General features: G+C 46.0%; 1 protein-coding gene across 1 annotated transcript in view; it reads left to right on the top strand.

The window, feature by feature from the left end:
* tgfbr3 (transforming growth factor, beta receptor III) overlaps window positions 1-20,385 on the top strand; it is a 60,507-nt gene that overhangs the window by 19,919 nt on the left and 20,203 nt on the right. Inside the window, exons 4-7 of the mRNA XM_079267397.1 lie at window positions 8,010-8,147; window positions 13,632-13,815; window positions 16,415-16,577; window positions 18,268-18,415. Coding sequence (XP_079123523.1) covers window positions 8,010-8,147; window positions 13,632-13,815; window positions 16,415-16,577; window positions 18,268-18,415 — 633 coding nt within the window. The remainder of the gene's footprint in view (window positions 1-8,009; window positions 8,148-13,631; window positions 13,816-16,414; window positions 16,578-18,267; window positions 18,416-20,385) is intronic.

Raw genomic sequence — 20,385 nt, 5'->3', positions numbered from 1 at the left:
GTGGTATTCCACTGAAATAAACCGCTCCCGTAAACTTCCCAAACCACTCTCGCTGCATAATCCATTCCTCCTCCGTCCTTCTGTATGCTCCGTTTGTGCCGATCCCTGATGTCGGTGCTACGGTACGTCTATGTGTACAGCTGGATGTGTCTCTTTGTATTTAGTGTACAAACACGGGAAATCGCAACAGGAAACAAAAAGGGTATTTTCTAAACTGTTGAACTATTTCTTTTATCTGAGTGCTTTTGGCTGTCAGATTTGGAAGCGTCCAAATTGAGTTCACTTTCGGTAATGGGTCTTTTCCCGTGTTTGCTGTCACATGTGTATCCTTTGCTTATTCTCAAAGTCAGCAGAGAGCTGCCTGGTCAGTGTGTGATTCTGTAGATTTTATCACAGAGCGCTCCTCCACCTCACCTCTGCTGATGGGTGGAGGAAGCGGTGTCGGAGCAGACTGTATTTGGATGTTTTGAACGTCGGCCTGCAGCACAAGAGGTGCCTGTGGCTGTGACTGGCTGTCTGCTGGAGAACACGATGTGTCCCATTGTCAGAGTGTCTCGACCAGGTCGGGGGAATAAATCCGCCATTGCACATGGTGTGTACACGCACTAATGCGGACAAAAGGGATCACATGGTCGTGGGGCTGCGACGTGTGAGGCCTGCTTCACATGCGAAGGTGGCGGCTTGCAGTTTCTCCGTGTTTCCAGCGAAGACGTGAGAGCAATGAATTGTTTCCTGTGAACCCGTTCAGTACGGGTATTGGCTGAGGGGTACGAGCTGTTATCCACAGAAAGAAATGCACGGCTGGACCTGACTCAGAATACACACTTTGGCTCCGGGCCAACATACACACACACACACACACACACACACACACACACACACACACACACACACACACACACACACCGCAGCTGAGTTATTAAGTGCAACAGAACACCTCAGTAGTGACTTCGCCCGGGATACGCTCACCCTCACAGGGCCCGCAGTCACCGTAGCATAACACAACAGAAGGAAGAAATATGCTAATCATTCATTCAAGTGGCCCAAAGCCAGAAATACCCACCATAATATTTTGGATAGTATTCTAGTGATGTACAAGCCATGTGCTCAAAGCTGCTGAGGTGAAAGTGTAGCCGTCTGTGCTCGATTTAGGTGGAACGCTGTATGATTGGAGCTTTAATGGAGTCATGAGTAAGTTTTCTTTTATTGTTCTTGATGCATCGCAAATTAAAGTATGATCATCAGTGCCCATTTTATTTAACAAATGTGTTGCTGATTTAAAATAACGTGGAACAGCTGTCAGGCTCTTGTATCAACATAAAATAATGAATTAGTGACGACTTTGTTGACTCATTCACATGTTGTCTTGCGCCATTGTCAGGTTAAAAATTACATTCGTGCAATACTTGAAAAACTTCAAAGACTTTAACAAAATAACACCAGCTGTAGCAGATGTTAGCATGATAACATGCTAAACTAAGACAGTGAACATTATTCTTGCTTAACATCAGCATGTTAGCGTTGTTGTTGTGAGCATGTTAGCGTGCCAGCATTAGCATGATGTTAGCATGCTAACATGCTAAACTAAGACAGTGAGCATGGTTAACATTATTCTTGCTTAACATCAGCACGTTAGCGTTGTCGTTGTGAGCATGTTAGCATGCCAGCATTAGCATTTATCTCAAAGCCTAATTACGGAATCACAAAGCAGCTAGCTTGGCTCTAGGCTCTTGTTAGAACATTTTAAATTTGTCTTGTTAGAAACTGATTTCAATGAGAAGTGTAATGTTTCCAGAAGAGTGTATTCAATACCATTAATGACTGCTGCGTTCCACTTAACAGAGGCGCTGGTGTTGTGCTGTCTCACTGGAATAGCTTACTGGGACACATAATAGTGCAGAGTCTGTGCTTTTCCTACTATAACGAGTCAAATAGTCCATTGGTCCTTTTTGTTTTTTAGTCTTAAATGACCCAACTTACACAACGCCCACTGAGCATTGCCAGACCACAATGAGGGAGATTTGTGGGCTGGCTTTATTTGGCCAGTTTGCAATTTCAAACCAACAATTTTCTTTTTTTGAATCATACATACTCCAGATTTATACTTGACGTCTCTTTCAGACAATGGGCTGTTTGTTTCACAGATTCATAACCATAAAATGACCAGTACTGACACTGGCTCGCCTGTACAATATTTCTTTTTTATTATTTGAAGTGTTATTCACATTTGTCTGAAAAACAGAGTGATGGTTTCCTCAGCTCCAATGGTCCTGAGCAAAGAAACAGAAGCCCCTTTTCTGTCTTATACCCATCTGGGCCTCTCAGTATAAGACCACGACGCTAAGAGCCAGTATCCTGGAACAGGACGAGTGAAGTCACTGCTCGGGCCTGGCAAGTCAGAGTAAAGGCTGCAGTGCCAAGTTGGGGCTTTGCGTGAGTCGTGATTTCCTCAAGTAATGCTGGGAATCATTTTCACATTTTCAAACAATTCAATTCAACCAGGATTAGTATAAAAAAAGATCTAATCTTCTGGAGAGAGAGAGAAGAAATGAGAGTTACAGTCAAGGGGAGCTCTGCTGTTAACTCGACTCGCTGCTCAAATTTCAGCCAAGCTTTAAACCCCTGAGGATTCCGAGGCAAAATATCTTTTTGCCGGTTGACTGTTGACCTGAAGGTGTTGGTGCTTTGCCACTTAAGCTCTACCAAAACAATGACCTCATCCTGAAGTGTGTCCCCCCCCCCCACCTAACTTTGGTTTCAACGGTGTAGGTATCAAGTTTGAACATTTTTCTATATGGTCCTCCTGTCACATGCCCAAGTGGCCTTTTTGCACCCTGCTAACAAACTCCCACCACCACATGTGCGCTGATGCAGAGCTTGGCACTCTGGCAAACACCTAGTTCCCCAGTTACTGCAAACCGTGGAGCAGAAAACAAGCGACTCAAAACAGCCGGGTGATGGGGCAGAAAATAAACACTAGGGGTGATAGCGCCAATCTGCCATCTCTCTCCAATCAGCTGACCAAAAGGCAAACATCAAACACGGCCACTGGCTCCGAAACAGGGTGAGGCAGAGCAGATGATTGTTTTATCGGCTGGAATTCGTAGATATCTTTGGACGAGCTGGAGGAGCTCACCGGGCACAAACAGCTGGCGAGAGCACAGTGTCAGATAAGACTAGGGCTCGCACACACACACACACACACACACACACACACACACACACACACACACACACACACACACACAAAGCAGGCAACGGTTTTATTTAAACTTGCTTTTAGGGCTTACGGAATGTCATGCAGTCGTACTATTTTTTGCTCACGAGGACAATGTTTTTTTTTTATCTCCTTGGAGTTCTCCAGATGTGAATACATTTTATATAAAAGGTGGAACATCTGAAGTCACGGAGGAAGCGTTCAAATCACAAATGGAACATCAGCCCAGATCAGCCAAATACCTGGCTGTGTGGCCTTTTGAAATTTAAGTGACATTACCAATGAAATCACAGCATCCACGTTGTCTGATGGAACTCAGGTTTCATACCCTGGTGAACTCACAGGGGGGGGAACTATGAATAAATAAAAGTACAATATGCATTAATACAATTTAGTTGCACAAAGAATTGACTTTATTTCCTGTTTAACTTTAATCAGAGCGTAATCTCGGTCTATCCTCCTGACCCCCCCCCGAACCCCCCGCCTGGATGCTGAGTTATTTTGCTCAGCATGTCCTACCATTCTGCCATATCACTCACAGATTGCTATCCAGCAGGTCCCGTCTCACTTTGACATCTTTTCCAGGCTGTGTTCTCGCAGCTTGTGCGCTTGAACTGCGTGCAGACTGATTGCCATCGCGGCTCAGCAGGCTCCATGTAGCGTCCCCGTCGCACTCAAATATGTGGGTGGCACTGATAAGAGCGGTCAACGGGTTTTCGGTCCGGCTCCCACTTACCTCAGTGATCCAGAAAGAACCAAGATCCAGACAGACAACACACAAGCACATGCGCAGGCTTCAGATAACACGCTGTGATTGGTCCCAGGCAGGCGGCCTTTCTCAGCTCCCAGCCAGCCCTCTCTGTACTTCTCTTTTTAAGTGTCTCCTATTTAAAAATGTGCAACCCAGTCGTTGTTATTCAGACATTGCGCCGCGCGTCTCTGTTTCATGCCACGGAATACATTGTGCTCTCTTTGATTATTGTTTCCTGGGAGGGAGAGTGTGTGTGTTCCTAGATTAGTCCCACTTTTTTGGCTAATTAAAGGATGTTTTGGGGTTTTCTCTGCATCAACACGGGATCATCAGGCGCTTAATCAGCTCCGTCAATAGAGGAAGCTGCAAGGCCACTGAGCCCCGGCTGCAGGGCGTCTGCTAGTTAATACTGTGAAAGTATCGCAACGTCGATGCACAGTGTTGGTGAAGCGCACTTGAAACTTAGTGTGATTTAGTTTGGCCTGCAAGGTCCCGAAATTGCAACCACATGCTCAAGACAGCACAAACAGATCAGGCGTTATAATTACAGCGTCACGGGTATCGGCACGTTCTAGATCTACCCATGAGGCTTTGTTATACAATTAAGGCCAGCGTGGGATTCGTCGTTTTGGGTTGTGGCTCCAGTCGGCTGTTGATTTAGAGCTTAAATTTGAAGATGTGTTGTTTCTTTTTTAACATTGCCATTGTTTACACATGCTACCACCACTAATGGTATGCTCTGTGACAGGCCCGGCTTATGCTGCTACAGCTGTCGTCCCCTGTGTGGAGTGTAGTTTCAGTAACGTGATAGGGTGGACAAGCCTCCATCCCTGGCTGCTGCCCCCCGTAACTGTAATGGACACTGGACCCCCTAAATCCTTGTGCCAGCCTGATAATCAATCAGGCGTGGCCTCCTGAAGGTAGCCGCAAGAGGGACAACTCAGCGCCACCTGATCCTCGCCAACACTATTAGAGGCACTCTGATGCCTGGTGTTTCTGCACCTCGTCTCTCCACACCCTGGCTGTGTGACTTAGGCCGCGGGGACACTTGTCTTCTCAATGGGACGTTTGCCATCTCTGACCCAGAGATCGGGTCTCGCTCGAACTTTGATCCGAATCAGCCGAACCACATGCCGAGGTTGCCTGGCTCGCACTGGGTTCGGATCTCAGTGAGGTGTGGACAGCATGTGGGCACAATCCTGAATACTTATCAAAGATACATATCACATCATCTTCCCCCCCACACTGGAGTTCGTCTCCTGAGGAGAGCAAAGGGAAGAGAGTAGGGAAACCAGGACTGGAGCCCACCTGAGACATGCCGTCTGAGTCCTGTTGAGTTACTGCTGGTGAAAACCCAACACAGATTATGCTTCGTTGAAGTATCAAAGGTGGACACGCATATGCGGACACTGCTATGTTCCGGTATGATCGTGCAACCAGGTCCAAGGTCTGTTGCCGGTCCTGCCAGACCTCGTGACGGCATCTCCGCGGGCAGAAGAGATGCACACCAGCTGCTGCATCCATTGTGCAACCCAAGCTCTTGTCAGAACTGATCAAGCTTGGTATTATCACTGTGTACTCGCTAAAACCTTGATTAACGGCAGATAATGGCAGCATTGTTCTCTTCCTCACCGTCGGTGCCTCTTGGCACTTCCTCTCCACATCACTCTGTTTATGCCTGTGTTTTCAGGTGACTCACGTCTCCTGGAAATGTTTCTGTCTGAGTTTAAAATTCCTCTTCTTTTTACATCTCTCTCCCTCGCTCGCTCCCATTCTTCCTCTGCCTCTCTCTTCCATCTCTCAAAGCCAGGGCCTCAAAGCCAAGCCAGGTATGATTATATCTTGGTTGTTATTCTCAGAGGAGCGATGTACTCGCTTTTTCCAGAGTCTGGACTAAGGGGGAGCAAATATGCAAAAACAATAAAAAAGAGAGCGAGAGAGCTCTGAGTCTCTGATCCATGTGTTTGGATCAACATCCAGTAATTTCTTCCACTCTCCTCTCTCAGAAGGACTTTTTAATGATTTGCGTAGCACTTTCATGGACCACATCACTAAACACTCGTTTGTGTCGCTCTCCTCCGGGGCGTACATCTGTGGAGGGCTGGTAATTAGGCTTTGATGCTTCGTGTTCGCCCTGTCTGTGCTGTCGGTGTCTCTTGTTAAATGGCTGCATGCAGCATCACAGTGACAGGTCTTTGAACGCAGAGCATCTGCCAGGAGATACAAATCACACTACACTACGACACTTACTGGAAGGAATAGAGAGCAGGAGTGTGTGTGTGTGTGTGTGTGTGTGTGTGTGTGTGTGTGTGTGTGTGTGTGTGTGTGTGTGTGAGTGAGAGAGAGATAGAGATACACAGAGCAGTATTTTTTCATGTCTTGTCTACTGACAAGATCATTTCATAATTTTTCTGAACAATATGGACATTTGAATGGTGGTTATTGCCTGTGAATGGAACTGCAGGCCGTTATTTATGGCCTGCGCTGCATTGTCACCCGAAGGTTCATTCAGTTGTGCTTCTGGAGCTTTCGATCATATCACAGCATCCTCATCAGCAGACAGAGTTTGCCTCATGGTCATTATTGTTGACATGCATTTTATAAATTTTTTCCATGAGCAATCACAAGGGAAGAGTTTGGTTTGGAAACTACGCATATTCATTTTTTTATTATTATGCCGAGAGCTGGATGATTCAGAATACTGTTCACTATCTAACTTTCAGTAATTTACACTGATTAGCTAGCTCGTTATGAAATCACTTCACGTTCAACTACTAATTGAGCCAGCTCCGTGATCACCTTGTTGATCTAGGCCCTAGATTCTAGGGGAAGACTTACTGATGTGTTGATGATACAGAGTCTCTGGTGTGAATAGGACAGACGTCGGCATACAAAGAACATATTAATCTGACAGAAAATGGTGTACCAACGGCAACAGTCCGGATTTTCATTGGTCAACTCCTGGAATGAAAGATCAACGTCACAACACCGTCATCACAGATCGCTGGTTCCGTCATCAGCTTCAGAGGCTGGATTGATTGAGGAAAGTGTCGGGCCAGTGTTTTTCGCGAGCTGCGACTCCTTAAGTTTCCGTATGGGTGGTTCTATTATGTAATATGAATCCTTGTGGGTGGAATTAATGATTTGCAGCCTTTCACCGCTGACACACAGGACGGGGCTAATGGGATTAGTCTGGGAACACAGAGGGGAGGAAGTTTAAAGACGAGTGTCGGAGCGATCACCGTAGCCTCTGGAGCATCACTGCTCATCAAAACGGGAGAGAACGATGGAGGATGTTTTAACAACTCTGGCGTCAATGGCAATGTTACCAATTGAGCAGTGCTATTTAAAAAGCTGTGCTTATCAGCAAGGGGGGCGATAGAAAGCCAGATCCTTGTAAGTGTAAGTTGAGTGCACGCTCAGGCCATTAACCACCTGACTAGATTTGGTCCAAATGGTGGAAACAAGAAAACAACAGTTTATGTCCCAAAACATCAAGTTTGTTTTCCCCGTCTCTCTACCAGACTGTGAAAATCCATTTTAAATGGCAGGCTGAGTACCAAAAGGCATAGTAGCGTGCTGTGGAGATAGTAACAGGGACCCGCCACTTACTATCCCCCCCCCCCCCCCCCCAACAAAGACTCCACTGTGTGAAAGTTCAGACCCCGCTGAGGCTTCGTATCGGAGCTAAGCAAGCGCCTTTTAGGGAGAACACAGCATGCCGTCTCTGTGAGTTTATCAGCAAAGGGAGTGCATAAACAACCACAAAGCCCGATAAAGAAGAACAATCTACATCACAGCGCAGCAATTACACCAGGATAGTGACTGTACCGCCTGGTGCTTTCACTCGTGTTTCAGTGAACGCGAGAACATCAAAGCGTTGACGGTTTGCGCAGTGCAAGCCGTGTGAACTGGGATGACGTGATGCGCTGGGAATTCTCTCTCTCTGTTTAGGCCTAAATCTCTTCCACGCTCTACCTTTTCTTTACTGGTGTGTTGTGCCTTTTATGTGACTTCAATCCCTTTCTTTTGCCTTACCAGGTTGAGCTGCACCTGAAGCCGATCCAGTCTCTGCTGCGCCACCAGAAGCCGCTGGTCTTAGTGCTGAACTCCCCCCAGCCGCTGATCTGGAAGATCAAGACGGAGCACCTGACCCTGGGCGTTAAACGTACCTTTCATGTGAGTCCCCGCATCACTCGAAGCCTTTTAAATCCTACTTCCTAAAAGTGCGTATTCATTTCCTCACATGCTGAACCGTGTTCCCATGTCAGTAGCCTGCTTCACTGAGAGCTCCGCCCCGATAACGGTGCGCACACGCACGCTTATTGTGGTGATTAGTCTCTGTGTACACACACACACACACACACACACACACACACACACAGCGTTTCATCAGCGCATCCTTATTTAGCGACAGTTGTGCACTCCTCTCAGAAGCGTGCAGACAAATTCTTAGCGCTTTCTTTTGTATGATTGTAATATAATTGTGGAACTACGAATACTCTTTGATTCATATGAAATTATTCAGTATGTAGTTGTGGAGTTTTTAAAAACATTTATTTTTGCCAAACCAATATCACTCCCTCACACCGTGGTGTACAATGTATTTCTATAAAAAGATGTAATGTGCCCTGTCAGCTTTATTCCCGCCCTATAACCGCCGGGCCGTAACCCCCCCCCCCCCCCCATCCCTTCCTCCCTCCCGTTAACAGTGTTGTTGATAGCTTGGCAGCTGTTCAAATCAGACAGGGCGTAACCGTACACCACGAAAACCCTAACAACGGGGAATGTGTGGCAGCAAACACGAAACCACCAAAGCTCTGCTGAGTAAGGAGTTGATCCCTCACCCACTGGTATTTGATGAAATCCAGGAATCCTAATGCCTATTTGTTTGTAAAATAATGAATGTCAACAGTTGCATTTTAGTGTCCGATCTGAGATGATCCAGATGTGTAACATCAACAAGACACATCAGCAAGAAAAGGCAGTTTTCATCGCCGTCATTAAAGTGAGACAATGTGGCTTTTTGCAGAACAGCAGCCTCTGTGGTTCAAAGCGGTAGTTACAGGACACCGGCGCATTGTGAGTGTAGCTTCCCCTCCGTGTTACTTTTCTGTGGTCTTCTGTGGAGCACAAGTCGAGGACAATCATAACTGACTCACTCAGGTCAGGTTTGCTAACATTAGCCGCCATAAGCTACTAATCACACCAGACCATCGAAGGATGTAGCAGCTGAGAGTATTGAGTTATTGAATGAACTCAACTTTTAATTTGTAGGAAAAGTGTTTATTCCTTCTTTTAAAAGGTACATTGTGTCACTTTAAAGTTCTGAAAATAGCTCAACAGAGTCTGGATCGGAGCACACAGGGAGGAAGAGGGATATGTCAGTGCAGTTGGAGCCAGGTCCCCTGGAGAGCCAGCCATTTTTAGTAAAGGTACCAGGGGGCCTTGCTGGGAAACTTAATAAAAAATGTAAAAATGGAGTGCTTCATCGGCCGTGTTCAAAGCCTGTGTATTACATGAGAACATCACAGCGAAATGTGACCCAGAAGCCTCAGCCTTGGCTTAACGATACTATATTGCAGTGAAAACTTTCTCTTTTTTTTTCTCTTTGCCTTTACCGGTATATGCTCTGAAGGCTTTTCTATATTTTTTGGCTTCCCAGAAGTAATTACTTTCAATTGTATGTCAACACCACAGCATTCTCCAAGAATGCAGTATCAGGTACACAAATGAGTTCCACATGGGGCCCAGGGATGTGTTGCTTACCCCTCACGCGCAAAACGTCCCGACACGGAGAAAAACATTTACGGATTCTAAAATCCTCTCGTTATTCACAGACAGTTATTCACGTTATTAGTTAGCTGATTGAGCTAGCATTAGCTCCATGGATTAGTTGAAAACGGCATATCTGGATGACACTATGTTTTTGTTTATAAAATGAGAACCGTGTGAAAGAGGTTTTAAATATGTACTTGATGGCCACATACATGATGTCCCAGACAACAGTCAGCATCCTTCCCAGAGTGATGATCAATGCAGTGAATGGTGTTATCGGTAAACACATGGTGCGATCTATTCCTTTCACATATGTTCTTGTAACCACCCTCCACATTATTTAAATGGTGAGTCGCGATGCCCTCTGCACACCGCTCCAACATGTGGTGAAATCTAAAGCACCTGGTTACGGTTGCTCCTTTTGGAGGAAGGGTTCAGCAAAAAAAGTCATGTGATTAAATGAAAAACTATGTATGCACCACGACCACACATGCAAAGAAATCTCACTGTATTAGTGGCCTTGCCAGTTCCCACTTATTTCTCTTAACCTTCTCAGGTGGAGAAGTCGCTGTGGTGAGGTCCTAGAGGAGCTGGTTTTGAGCTTAACACTTCAGAACAGAAACCCACAGTCAGACCTCCCTCGCTCTGCCTTTCCATCGGAGAGGCTGTTTCCCGGGCCTAATTGGACTCTGATTCGGGCCTGCCAGTCTTAGTTTCCTGGTCCCAGATGGGCTGCCTGGAAAAGCTTCAGAGACGCTGAGCGCACTGTTGCTGTTGGCCACCAGACTTTTAAAATGCCAGAATCCAGACTTTTGTTGTAAAACATGTTCCGCGCAGTACTCCGCGTCCATCAGCAGCAGGCAGGAATCATCGTGGGTCAGAAGTGAAGATGGAATATGAACATTGACATCATGCCAAATTAGATTTTTACCAAGGGACACTAGGGCTCCAAGTGACACGCATGTGCAGAGTGAGCTGTGTTGACTTTGTGGCCAAGTGCATATATTTATTTTTTGATGGTTAGGGAAGGAGGGCTGTGTAGCATCAGTGCTTGAAAGACTCGATCTGGATCAAATGTTTTGTGACTCTGGATGGAACAAGACTGTGAAGCTTTGCTGTTGGCTCGCGTTGCCTGTTGTTTGTTTGCCACGCGTTGCTTTTTACGCTCCCGCGTTTCTCTCGTTGGTTCAGTGCTCGTAGTACGAGCTTGTTCGCCCTCTCACAAGAGCTCTCTCCGTTCATGGAAACCTTGGGTATAGCCGCTATTGGTTTTTATTTGGAGACAGGAATGGGTTGAAGATCGCTCCCGAGTGGTGCTGAGACATATGCTGTTGTTTTCCCCACTAAAGAGCCCGCCAGTTCACACGAACACGCGCACGTTTTGCAGCGTGATCAGCATCTCATCAAGAAGAGACGAGATCCAATCAGCCACGAAAGCATTTATCACATTAATACCACCGGAGAGTTTATGCACGCTCATATCATCTGTCAACCCCCTTTCTGCACTTTGCATCCCCCCCCCCCCCACCCCCCCCCCCCCTCTGTTTGCAACACCTCCTAATTTCTAAACAGCCTTTTGCAATTTCCCAGGCTGAGGGTGTCGCTCCTCAGTGGAGGATTACAGCTGCATGATGATTGATCTCAAACATTTGGCATGGCTTCTCCTGCTCCTGACTGCTCATATGGCCATAATATGGTGACGCTTATAGGCAGAAAGGGCGGGAAATATACTGTTTAATGTTATCTTAGAATGTGAAAGACATTGGAATAGTGCTTTAAACGGATATAAGACTGAACCAACAGTGGTTGAAGTAAAATTCCTTCCTTTTGAATACCTTTACAAACGTAAGTTACATGAGTTTCTGTCATTACGAACATGAAAGCAAGAGTCTCAGTCCCCCGTGGTTTGTAACCAACTTCTCCTCTACATTCTTTGTTTGTGCTCCACTGTCTGCCAAGTTTGAGGAATTCCTTTTAAGTCGAGGTTACATCCAGTTTTTATGTATTTCCTAACTTCAGAACACATTACAAGGTCTTCACAAGATGAGCGTTCGGCTTTAGTTGGCCGTGGGCTGCCGCTTGCGCCTCAGAAGAACTCTGCTCTTGGACCTTTTTGGCTTAACGTGTGTACGTTAGTATGCGGTAGTATATTTATATTTACAGTATATATTCCACTTAAGCCCATGAAAGAAATTGTTCTATCATTTCCAGCACTTTAAGGGCTCTATTTTCCTGAAGTTGAGCGCAAACACAAGTGGGCGTGACCAGCTCATTTTTTGCAATTTTGGTTCCCACGGGCGTTGGCGCAAATCAGGAGCAGCCAGCTGGGAGCAGGATGAATACATTATTAGAAGAAGGAATACAGAATGAGTGGTCGGAGTTTGTGCGCTACCGTTCTGAGGCCTCAAGAGGGAGAGGGGGAGGGGGAGAGGGAGAGAGAGAGAGAGAGAGAGAGAGAGAGAGAGAGAGAGAGAGAGAGAGAGAGAGAGAGAGAGAGAGAGAGAGAGAGAGAGAGAGAGAGAGAGAGAGAGAGAGAGAGAGAGAGAGAGAGAGAGAGAGAGAGAGAGAGAGAGAGAGAGAGACTAATTTGGCTTTCAGGCTTTCCCCTCTAATTCTTTGTGACTAATTACAGTCGTATTCCTGCAATTAAACTGATAAACTCTGCTGAGCGTGGCAAGGTTAGCGAAGTAACCCCGACCCCTCCTCCTCACCCGCTCAGGGCACCACCTCTTTCGCCATCTTTCTCGCCGTCGTAAACGCACTAAAAATAAAAACCAACCTGAGTTCTTCGACAGAGCCCGTCTCCTCGGCCCCGGTATTACTGCCTCTGGTGACGATGCCAGGAACACCGAGAGGAGCGTTCCAGAGGTCAGGCAGATGTTGTGCATGAGGGAGATTCGAACGGTTATGTCTGAAAAGCCTCAACACCCCAAAGGGATATTATTCTACTATCGCTTGAGCGCGATTGCGATTTAGGACAACTGCATAACATCATCGCAAAGAAGTGGTCTTACGTATTCCTCTTGGATCCAGGAGCATTTGGTGTTTTAATTGGGCCTGCCAGCACCGGCTCAGCTCATGCATACAGATAGGATACCTAGGGAGGAAGAAAAACAAGCATAGAAATGAGGTAGACCTGTAGACCGTTTGCTCAAACTCCTTTTGGTTGTTCGGTCGAGTCTTTCGGCACACGTGAATGTTTATCACTCTGAAATGAAGCGTATTGGCTGAGCTCCGATGAGTGGCAAAGGGGCGGTCCCTCCTCAATACGGCTGAGACAAACGTTCTGTGCCCTCCGTAGTTTAAGACTTCCCCCTCACTATTTGACCTGTTATGGCCGACCCGTCCCGTCTGTCTGTCAGTCAGTCAGTACGTCCGCGTCAAATATTTGTGTCTTCTACCCCTGTGGCCATTTTGACGCAGACCTACACCTCTGCGATGACTCACTACAAGCGAACACTGGAAACCAGACACCATATTGTGTGGCAGAACATGTGTAAAAATATGCGGGGCATATTTGTAGAAGCTTTTGAAATAACTGTTTGGGATGTGAGTGTGAAGGATGGCGTCCACCAATGTTTAGAGAGCAGGTTTAAATTTGGAAAAAGCTTTTTTTCTTCTTTTTTTTCAGTCCGCCTGAAGCTTCTTCTTCTTCAGTGCATATCCTTCTCAACAGAGAGGTCACCGTCGACTCTAATCTTGAAATGTTAAACTGTTAAGTGAAATACGGAATATTTTAGGAAATGAATCAACGGAAATAGATGCTAGACGTCACTTAAGCGCGAATAGAAAACATGCAGTTATCATTTACTATCCCACTGCACAGAGCTGAGATAACACAGGAGCTCCTTTGTCCTCTAACACTTGCGCTTCCCCTTCCTCAAGGTATCTGAGGGCTCAGAGGTCCACTTCCAGCCGGGAAACTTCTCCCTCTCCTGCCAGATCCAGAAGGAGGCCCTTCCCCATGGCAACGAGCACCTCCTCAACTGGGCCCAGAAGAAGTACAGGGCGGTCACCTCTTTCTCTGAGCTCAGGATGACTCGAGACATCTACATCAAAGTCGGAGAAGGTGAGTGTGCTAGATTCCCAAAATTCCCAACATAGCTCTTTGGGCCCCCGAGGCGCGCCTCCCCCATTCCCCTTCGGCTCCCATAACTTTACTGAGCTTTTGTGTTTGAACCCCGGCTGAAGGTTTACATGCACTACTCTGGGAAAAGAATTTCATTCGCTCAACGGGCATTCGCCCTTTTACTGTTTAACAGGATACCCGTGGTAACAGAGAGCTGCTCACAGCCTCAAGAGCTGGTGCAGCCTGAGAATATAAAGGAAGTGCATGGACTGTGTGTTTGAGTATTTCTGCTGAACTACATCAAATGTTAAGAACTGCGTGCATTTTTAGATACTCCTTATACTCTTTTTATTAGAGGTCAAAACAATTAGTTGATTGATTTCATGTATTATCATTATCATTGGACACCTGTCCAGTACAGCCACTGATGCGTGATTCTTTATAGCTACACCACAGGTTTCTCTGTTTGGGGGGTTATGTATTGGAGCATCTTGCTGCATAACAACAAGTGAGTTGAAAATAATAACACATATCTGTAGTTCATAGTTGTTCCTGAAGATGTTAAGCACTGCCTAACTTAAAGGTGCACTGTGGAATTTTCTTGTCAACAACCAAAAGTTATGTTTACGTTTTAATTCCCACAACACATTGTTTGTATCCTTGAGGTCTAACGAACATATTGAACACATTTACTTCCTTGTGAGACAGAGACTTTTTTAAATATTTAGATCCGTGTTTGCTAACTGGCTGTCTTCTACTTGACTAGCTCGCCACTCATAAATAAATATTGTTCCATAACACAACTAGTGGTCAAAAACTCCAAAGGGCATCTTTAACAGAACGGATGACATTATGTTTTCGGGTTGTCTATTCTCGTGTAGGCAATATCTCAGGAACGTCGAAAAGGTATTTCCTCCAAAACATCCACTTGTGCTAATGGGTGAACTGAGTCGAGTTTGCTGGTCAAAGGTCACAAAGCATGTTTCTGTCCATAACTCAAGAATTGATATGCCAATTAAAACAAATTCCCACAAATGTCGAACAGGATAAAATGATCAAGTGATGACAATGATACATAGACATAGATGTAAACTGCTACATGACTGATTAGCGGAGGCTTAGCGGAGGATTACAACCTTGTGGTTGTAATTCTTGTTATGTACGTATGTGAGATACGGTAATGTGAAAGTGGGAGACAAATAAAGATGCGGAAGTTACAGAAGCTAAATAGGAAGCCAGGATAGTGATTTGAAGTAAAACTGTAAAATAGTCGGGTTGCTATTTAGGACTTTGGAGTGTTAATTGGGTCTCAGACACACCGGCTGATTGGAAGTGTCTGTGATTTGTCTCTTTTTCTAAGTGGTGGTGTAGTGTTACATGGTTTTCACGAATATAATATGGCTCCATAAATACAAACCTAAAAATGTACACAACCTGCTGGAGGGCATACATAGGTTGAACAAATGTCAGGTGGAAAACAACCCAGCAGAGGTGAGCAGGTAATAGATCATCGGAGGCTTATGATTGATCTCCTCACGTGGACTTTTCTCTCCGCTGGCAGGCCCAAGCACTGAACAGCACGTCCAACTTCGCATTGCATCAGCTCAGGACATCTTGACTTTTAATGAGAATCCTTCACCGCATGGAAATAAAACACGGCTCATGTCTGGAGAGAAGTAACTGCTCCACCGCTGCCACTGATAAGTTCTCCCTCTGTGTTGTTAGTTGCTGCGGAGCACAGAGCGGTTGCTCAGCCTGCAAGCGTTTTGACTTGTGTCATTAGAGGGGCTGCGGTTTGGCAAAAGCCCAGAGTGCCACAGTGTTTACTTCAAGCGAAGAGCCGTAGTTTTCCACTCCTCCGCGCCGTCAGTGGTGTCTCGTGAAGATGGACAGATCGTTCACTCTGCTTCCTAACCAGCGCTCAAGGTCTCACCTTTAGCTCTTTCAAGAGCTGAAGGGTTCCGGAAAGGAAGGTGCCAACTTTCAGTTTACACTTTGTCCGAGGCTCTGTTTGCCAAATAAGGAAGCAGCTGTCTTGTGTTTTTCTCTGAGTGCTGAGAAGGGGTGTAACGTTTTAAAACTTCGTCAGCAGTTTTCAACGAATTTTCAAACAGTCGAGAAAGTGGAGGGAAAAAACACGATACTGATATAAAAATGTGTTTGTGAATATTATTGTCCTGTTATTGAGGAGGAGTTCTGTTCAAAACATTGCTGGCTTTTCCCACGTAAAAGCCAGAAACTATGTTTCTCTGTTGATAAGTAGACGGGTCATGCCAACCAGAGCATGGTCGACCTCATCCGGCACAGGGCGGGGCCCACTTGGGGCTGAAACAATGGGAATACCAGCTGCAGGGCTGTGTGGCGAAGGGAGCAGGGAGTTAGTCAGCTGCAACCAATGGGTCGAAGAAAGCAAACATCCACCCTACCGAAGTCTCCATGAGCAGAGCGGGGGGAGGGCTGTTCCTTAGCCGACCTCGTGCTCTGACCTCCCGGTCACGATGGGGGTTCACAAAAAGGCTGTATTTCTCCTCATGGGAGATCAAAATAGCCTCGCGGATCCTCCCCCCACCAGTAACACAAACAATCTCTCCCCTTTCAGATCCGCTGTTTTCTGACACCTGCAAGATTGATACCAAGTTCCTGTCTCTGAACTACCTGGGCGGCTACGTGGAGCCACAGGCATCAAAGGGCTGCGTCCTATCTGGCCCCGACAAAGACCAAGAGGTCCACATCGTTGAGCTCCAAGCCCCCAACTCCAGCAGGTGAGCGGCCAAAGCCAAGAAAACCTGTTGTCAGAGTTTATTTTCAAGGTCAAGATGCTCTCACTAAGCTCTGAGGAGTTTGTTTAGGATGGGAGCTCACATTAAGGCGGGGGGGGGGTAGGGCTGGGCGATATGGCCTAAAAAAAAAATCTCCGATTTTTTTACAAAAAATCCGATTCACGATTTAAATCGATTTTTTTCCCCCAAATTTTTTTGCAGATGACAGAAGCTGTTGAAAACATTTTTTTCTTTTATTTTGTGATGATTTTCCCAAGTAGGTTGATAAAAATAAAGTGCAAACAAAACCTGAACATTGTAGAAAGGTGCCTGTAGTATACAAAAAGTATTTGGTCACTCTTTTGTTTGCCTGAATCATTTAAATATAAAATTAAATTAAACATAACATTAAATGGCATTAAATAGTAGCCTTCCATTGTAAACAACTGTGCAAATGTAACTTTTTACAGTAAGCTTTTCTAACTGAATACACTGATACAAACACAGCATGAAATAAAATGTATATGACCCTTTAACATTCACATTTTCAAAAGTGCAACATCTGATCTAACATCAACATAACATATTTTGCACAGTAAATAAGTGCATGTAAACAAAATCAAGTGCATTCACAACATAACCAACAGTATTAAACAGTAGTGCATGTTTTTTCTAAATATTTTTTGCCAGGAAGACAAGCCTGTCTACTACCTCTGGCTTCAGGCATGCACGGTGGCATGTAACAATGCCCCCCCCACACACTGAAAAGCCTCTCAGAGGGGGCACTTGTAGCTGGCACAGAGAGGTATTTCTTTGCTAAAGTACTTAGCCTTGGAAAGTTAAGTTGGTGACGCTTCCACCAGTCAAGTGGATCGGTGTCTGGGTCAACCTGCTGGACCACAGGTCAGTTGTTGCGGAGTAGAATGACATCCCCTCCAGCTCCGCAGAGATCCTTTGGCGTGTACTATTGTACAGCCGAGGCAAGGCAACGTCAGAAAAATGTTTACGGCTTGGTAGCATGTACCTGGGGTCCAAAGCTTTGAGAAGGTGAATAAACCCCGGCTTTTCCACGGTGTATATGGGCACCATATCTTTTGCGATATACATCGCGACTGCATCCGTGATGGCTTTCCACCGGGCACTCTTCTTCTCATGCGGAGTACAGTTGGTGAATGTCTCCAAAATGCTGGGTTGTTGTTGTGAGGTGGCGGCGGCGGCGGCGGTGACATTGTTTTAGTTTGGAAACAATGCGCGCGCACTCTACTACGGGAACCCAACGGGGGGGAGGGGTGGGGGCGATTTTCTCGATTTTCAATAAAACACATCGCCTTAAAGCACACATTCGAATTAATCGATTAAATAGATTTATCGCCCAGCCCTAGGGGGGGGTTACTCTTCACTTAACAGTGTTCTTTTTGAGAAGGATATTTCAAAACTGCGTCTCCAAGTCCAGGTTTGCCAGATAACTCCTCACTCCCCCAGTGGAGTGATTATTTAGATCTGGGAATGTGTATGTAGTGCGCTGTATCTCACTCCAGTGCTATCTGGTCTGTCGTGCATATGTCTGCATCTTTTTTCTCTGGGAATGCGTCCAGCTTTTTTAAATTCGTTGGCCAGACGCTGGAGGTGCGACAACACCACGTAGACCTCACCGTCCAAAATTCATTTTTTTTTCTCCTCTTCTTCCCTGCAGTGCTTTCCAGGTGGACGTCATAGTTGATCTACGACCTCTGGAGGACGGTGCCCCGCTGCATCATGATGTCGTCTTGCTGCTCAAGTGCACCAAGTCCGTCAACTGGGTCATCAAGGCTCACAGTGTCATCAGAAAGCTGTATGTGGTGGTAAGCGAGCAGCGTGACGACGCACAATAGCTCCTCATCTTCCCCACTGAGATTCCATGCACTCTTATCGCACATCACAGTGGCTCACATGTCATGTCGCAGACAGAAATGTCATCGCTTTGCACCGATGACTGAAGAATTTTGTCACACTAGATATTTCGTGCGTTGAATCGGCGGCGCCTGGTCCCCGCTGCAGGAGAGGGCGGGGATAACGGGTTCTGGGGGAACTGTGAAATTTCACGGTGGCACCTCCAGGCATTGTCATCACGTTCAGAGCGAGCGGCGGGGGTGTCACACATGTTTTTTTTAGAGCGTAAGCTACTGCTGTACTTCAGCTGCTCACCCCGTCAGTCACAACGTGCACTACGAGCTCGCTTTAGGCACTTTCTGAAGCTGCGAGCTGCTAGGAGCTCCTCGCCACACACAAAAGACAAACACTGGCTAATTACTGCAATATGTCAGAATGTCCTTTCCTGAGAAATATGGTTTTATACTAAATAAAAGCTGAGTAGGAGTCTACAGTTTTGGTATTTAATCTTCATTAGTGCTACCCAAGTCTCCCAGGACCCTGAGGAACTATAAGAATATGACACCTATGTACACTTTGGAAGAGTAGTTCAACTGTAGATTATGTTGACGGGGAGTTGGCAGTCGTCCAAACACTGTAAATTGCTCCAGGGATGGAATTTTAAACCTTGGCTTTCTACAGCGCATTAAAACTGAAGGAGACCCACTAATGTTGTGCATTTATCAGAATACTTCACGGTTTGGATGATGGACTCTCGTTGCCCGTCAGCTTGCTGTTGCTCGGCCTGTCCTGATTTCAGTGGCGGTGTGCACGGGGGTCTGTGTTTCCTCTCTGTGTAACGCGTGTACTCCTACAGGGCTGAGGAGTGAGCGTGTTTGCACAGCTGCCGGGTCACCGCTGTACAGTGAGTCAGTCGGGTTGGGTGAGCGTGATGCCAAGTCAAAGCCTGTCGTGCGGCACAAGTTGATTGTAATGCCTCTGGTGGAGGTTCCAACAGATCTGTGTGTTGTTAAACCCACTTCACACTTTGCCCCTGTGCAACAAAAAAGCACTTTGGGTCAGGAATGTAGATCAGTTTCTGTCATGGCTTAATGGTTGGCATTGTCTGGCCACCACTTTGGGGCTGCGATGTCTCCACTATCAGTTGGATTTATAACTTTGTTCAGACATTCATGGTCCACAGAGGATGAACCCCTCTGACTTTGGTGAGCTGCTGGTTTCCAGCACCAATATGAGGGAGACATTTTTGTTACTAGTGGATGGATTTCCATGAATTTTGATACTAACTTTAGTAATCCATGCACTGTTCTCCTAACACCGTCATCTGAAACTTGCAACAAACATTCCCATCAGCCTCAGAAGTACTTTGTGTGTAGTGCTAATGTTAGAATGCTTCCACGCTAAACTAAGATTGTGTCCATGGTGATTCATCAATTATGAAAAAACCTTTTCAGTTTGATATCAGTGGCATCAGCGGTTGTGCACTACAACGACCATAATGCTCATTTAACGAAGGAAGACCGTGTTCATTGTGAAAAAGATGGAGGCACAAACTGAAAGTTGATCACCTAAAACAGGGATTCCCAAAGTGGGGTGCGCGAGCTGCCTCTACGGGGTGCGCGAGAGGAAAAGTGTAATGGCGGTCTGATGGTGTAATAATATTAAATATTAAAAAAAAATGTAATTTTAATTTAAAAACTGTCAGGTGGGACATCTGAAGCTATCAGTCGTAAAAGAGGAGAGGGACAGAGAGAGAGAGAGGAATCGGAGGCGAGGGGAACGGAGAGGTGCAGCACAGACAAATCGGGAGCACATCGGCCCATCGCGGAGTCAAGGTGAAGAAAGAGGAAACGAGAGTGAGCATCAGACTGGGAAAAAAAGGAGGAAATATGATGAAAAGTATCTGTGTCTGGGCTTCACTTGGATTGGCAACGCAGATTCC

This window comes from Melanostigma gelatinosum, assembly GCF_949748355.1.
Source record: "Melanostigma gelatinosum genome assembly, chromosome: 4".
Lineage (NCBI taxonomy): Eukaryota > Metazoa > Chordata > Actinopteri > Perciformes > Zoarcidae > Melanostigma > Melanostigma gelatinosum.
Note: the sequence above shows the minus strand (reverse complement) of the source record. Positions and strands in the feature narration are given on the sequence as shown.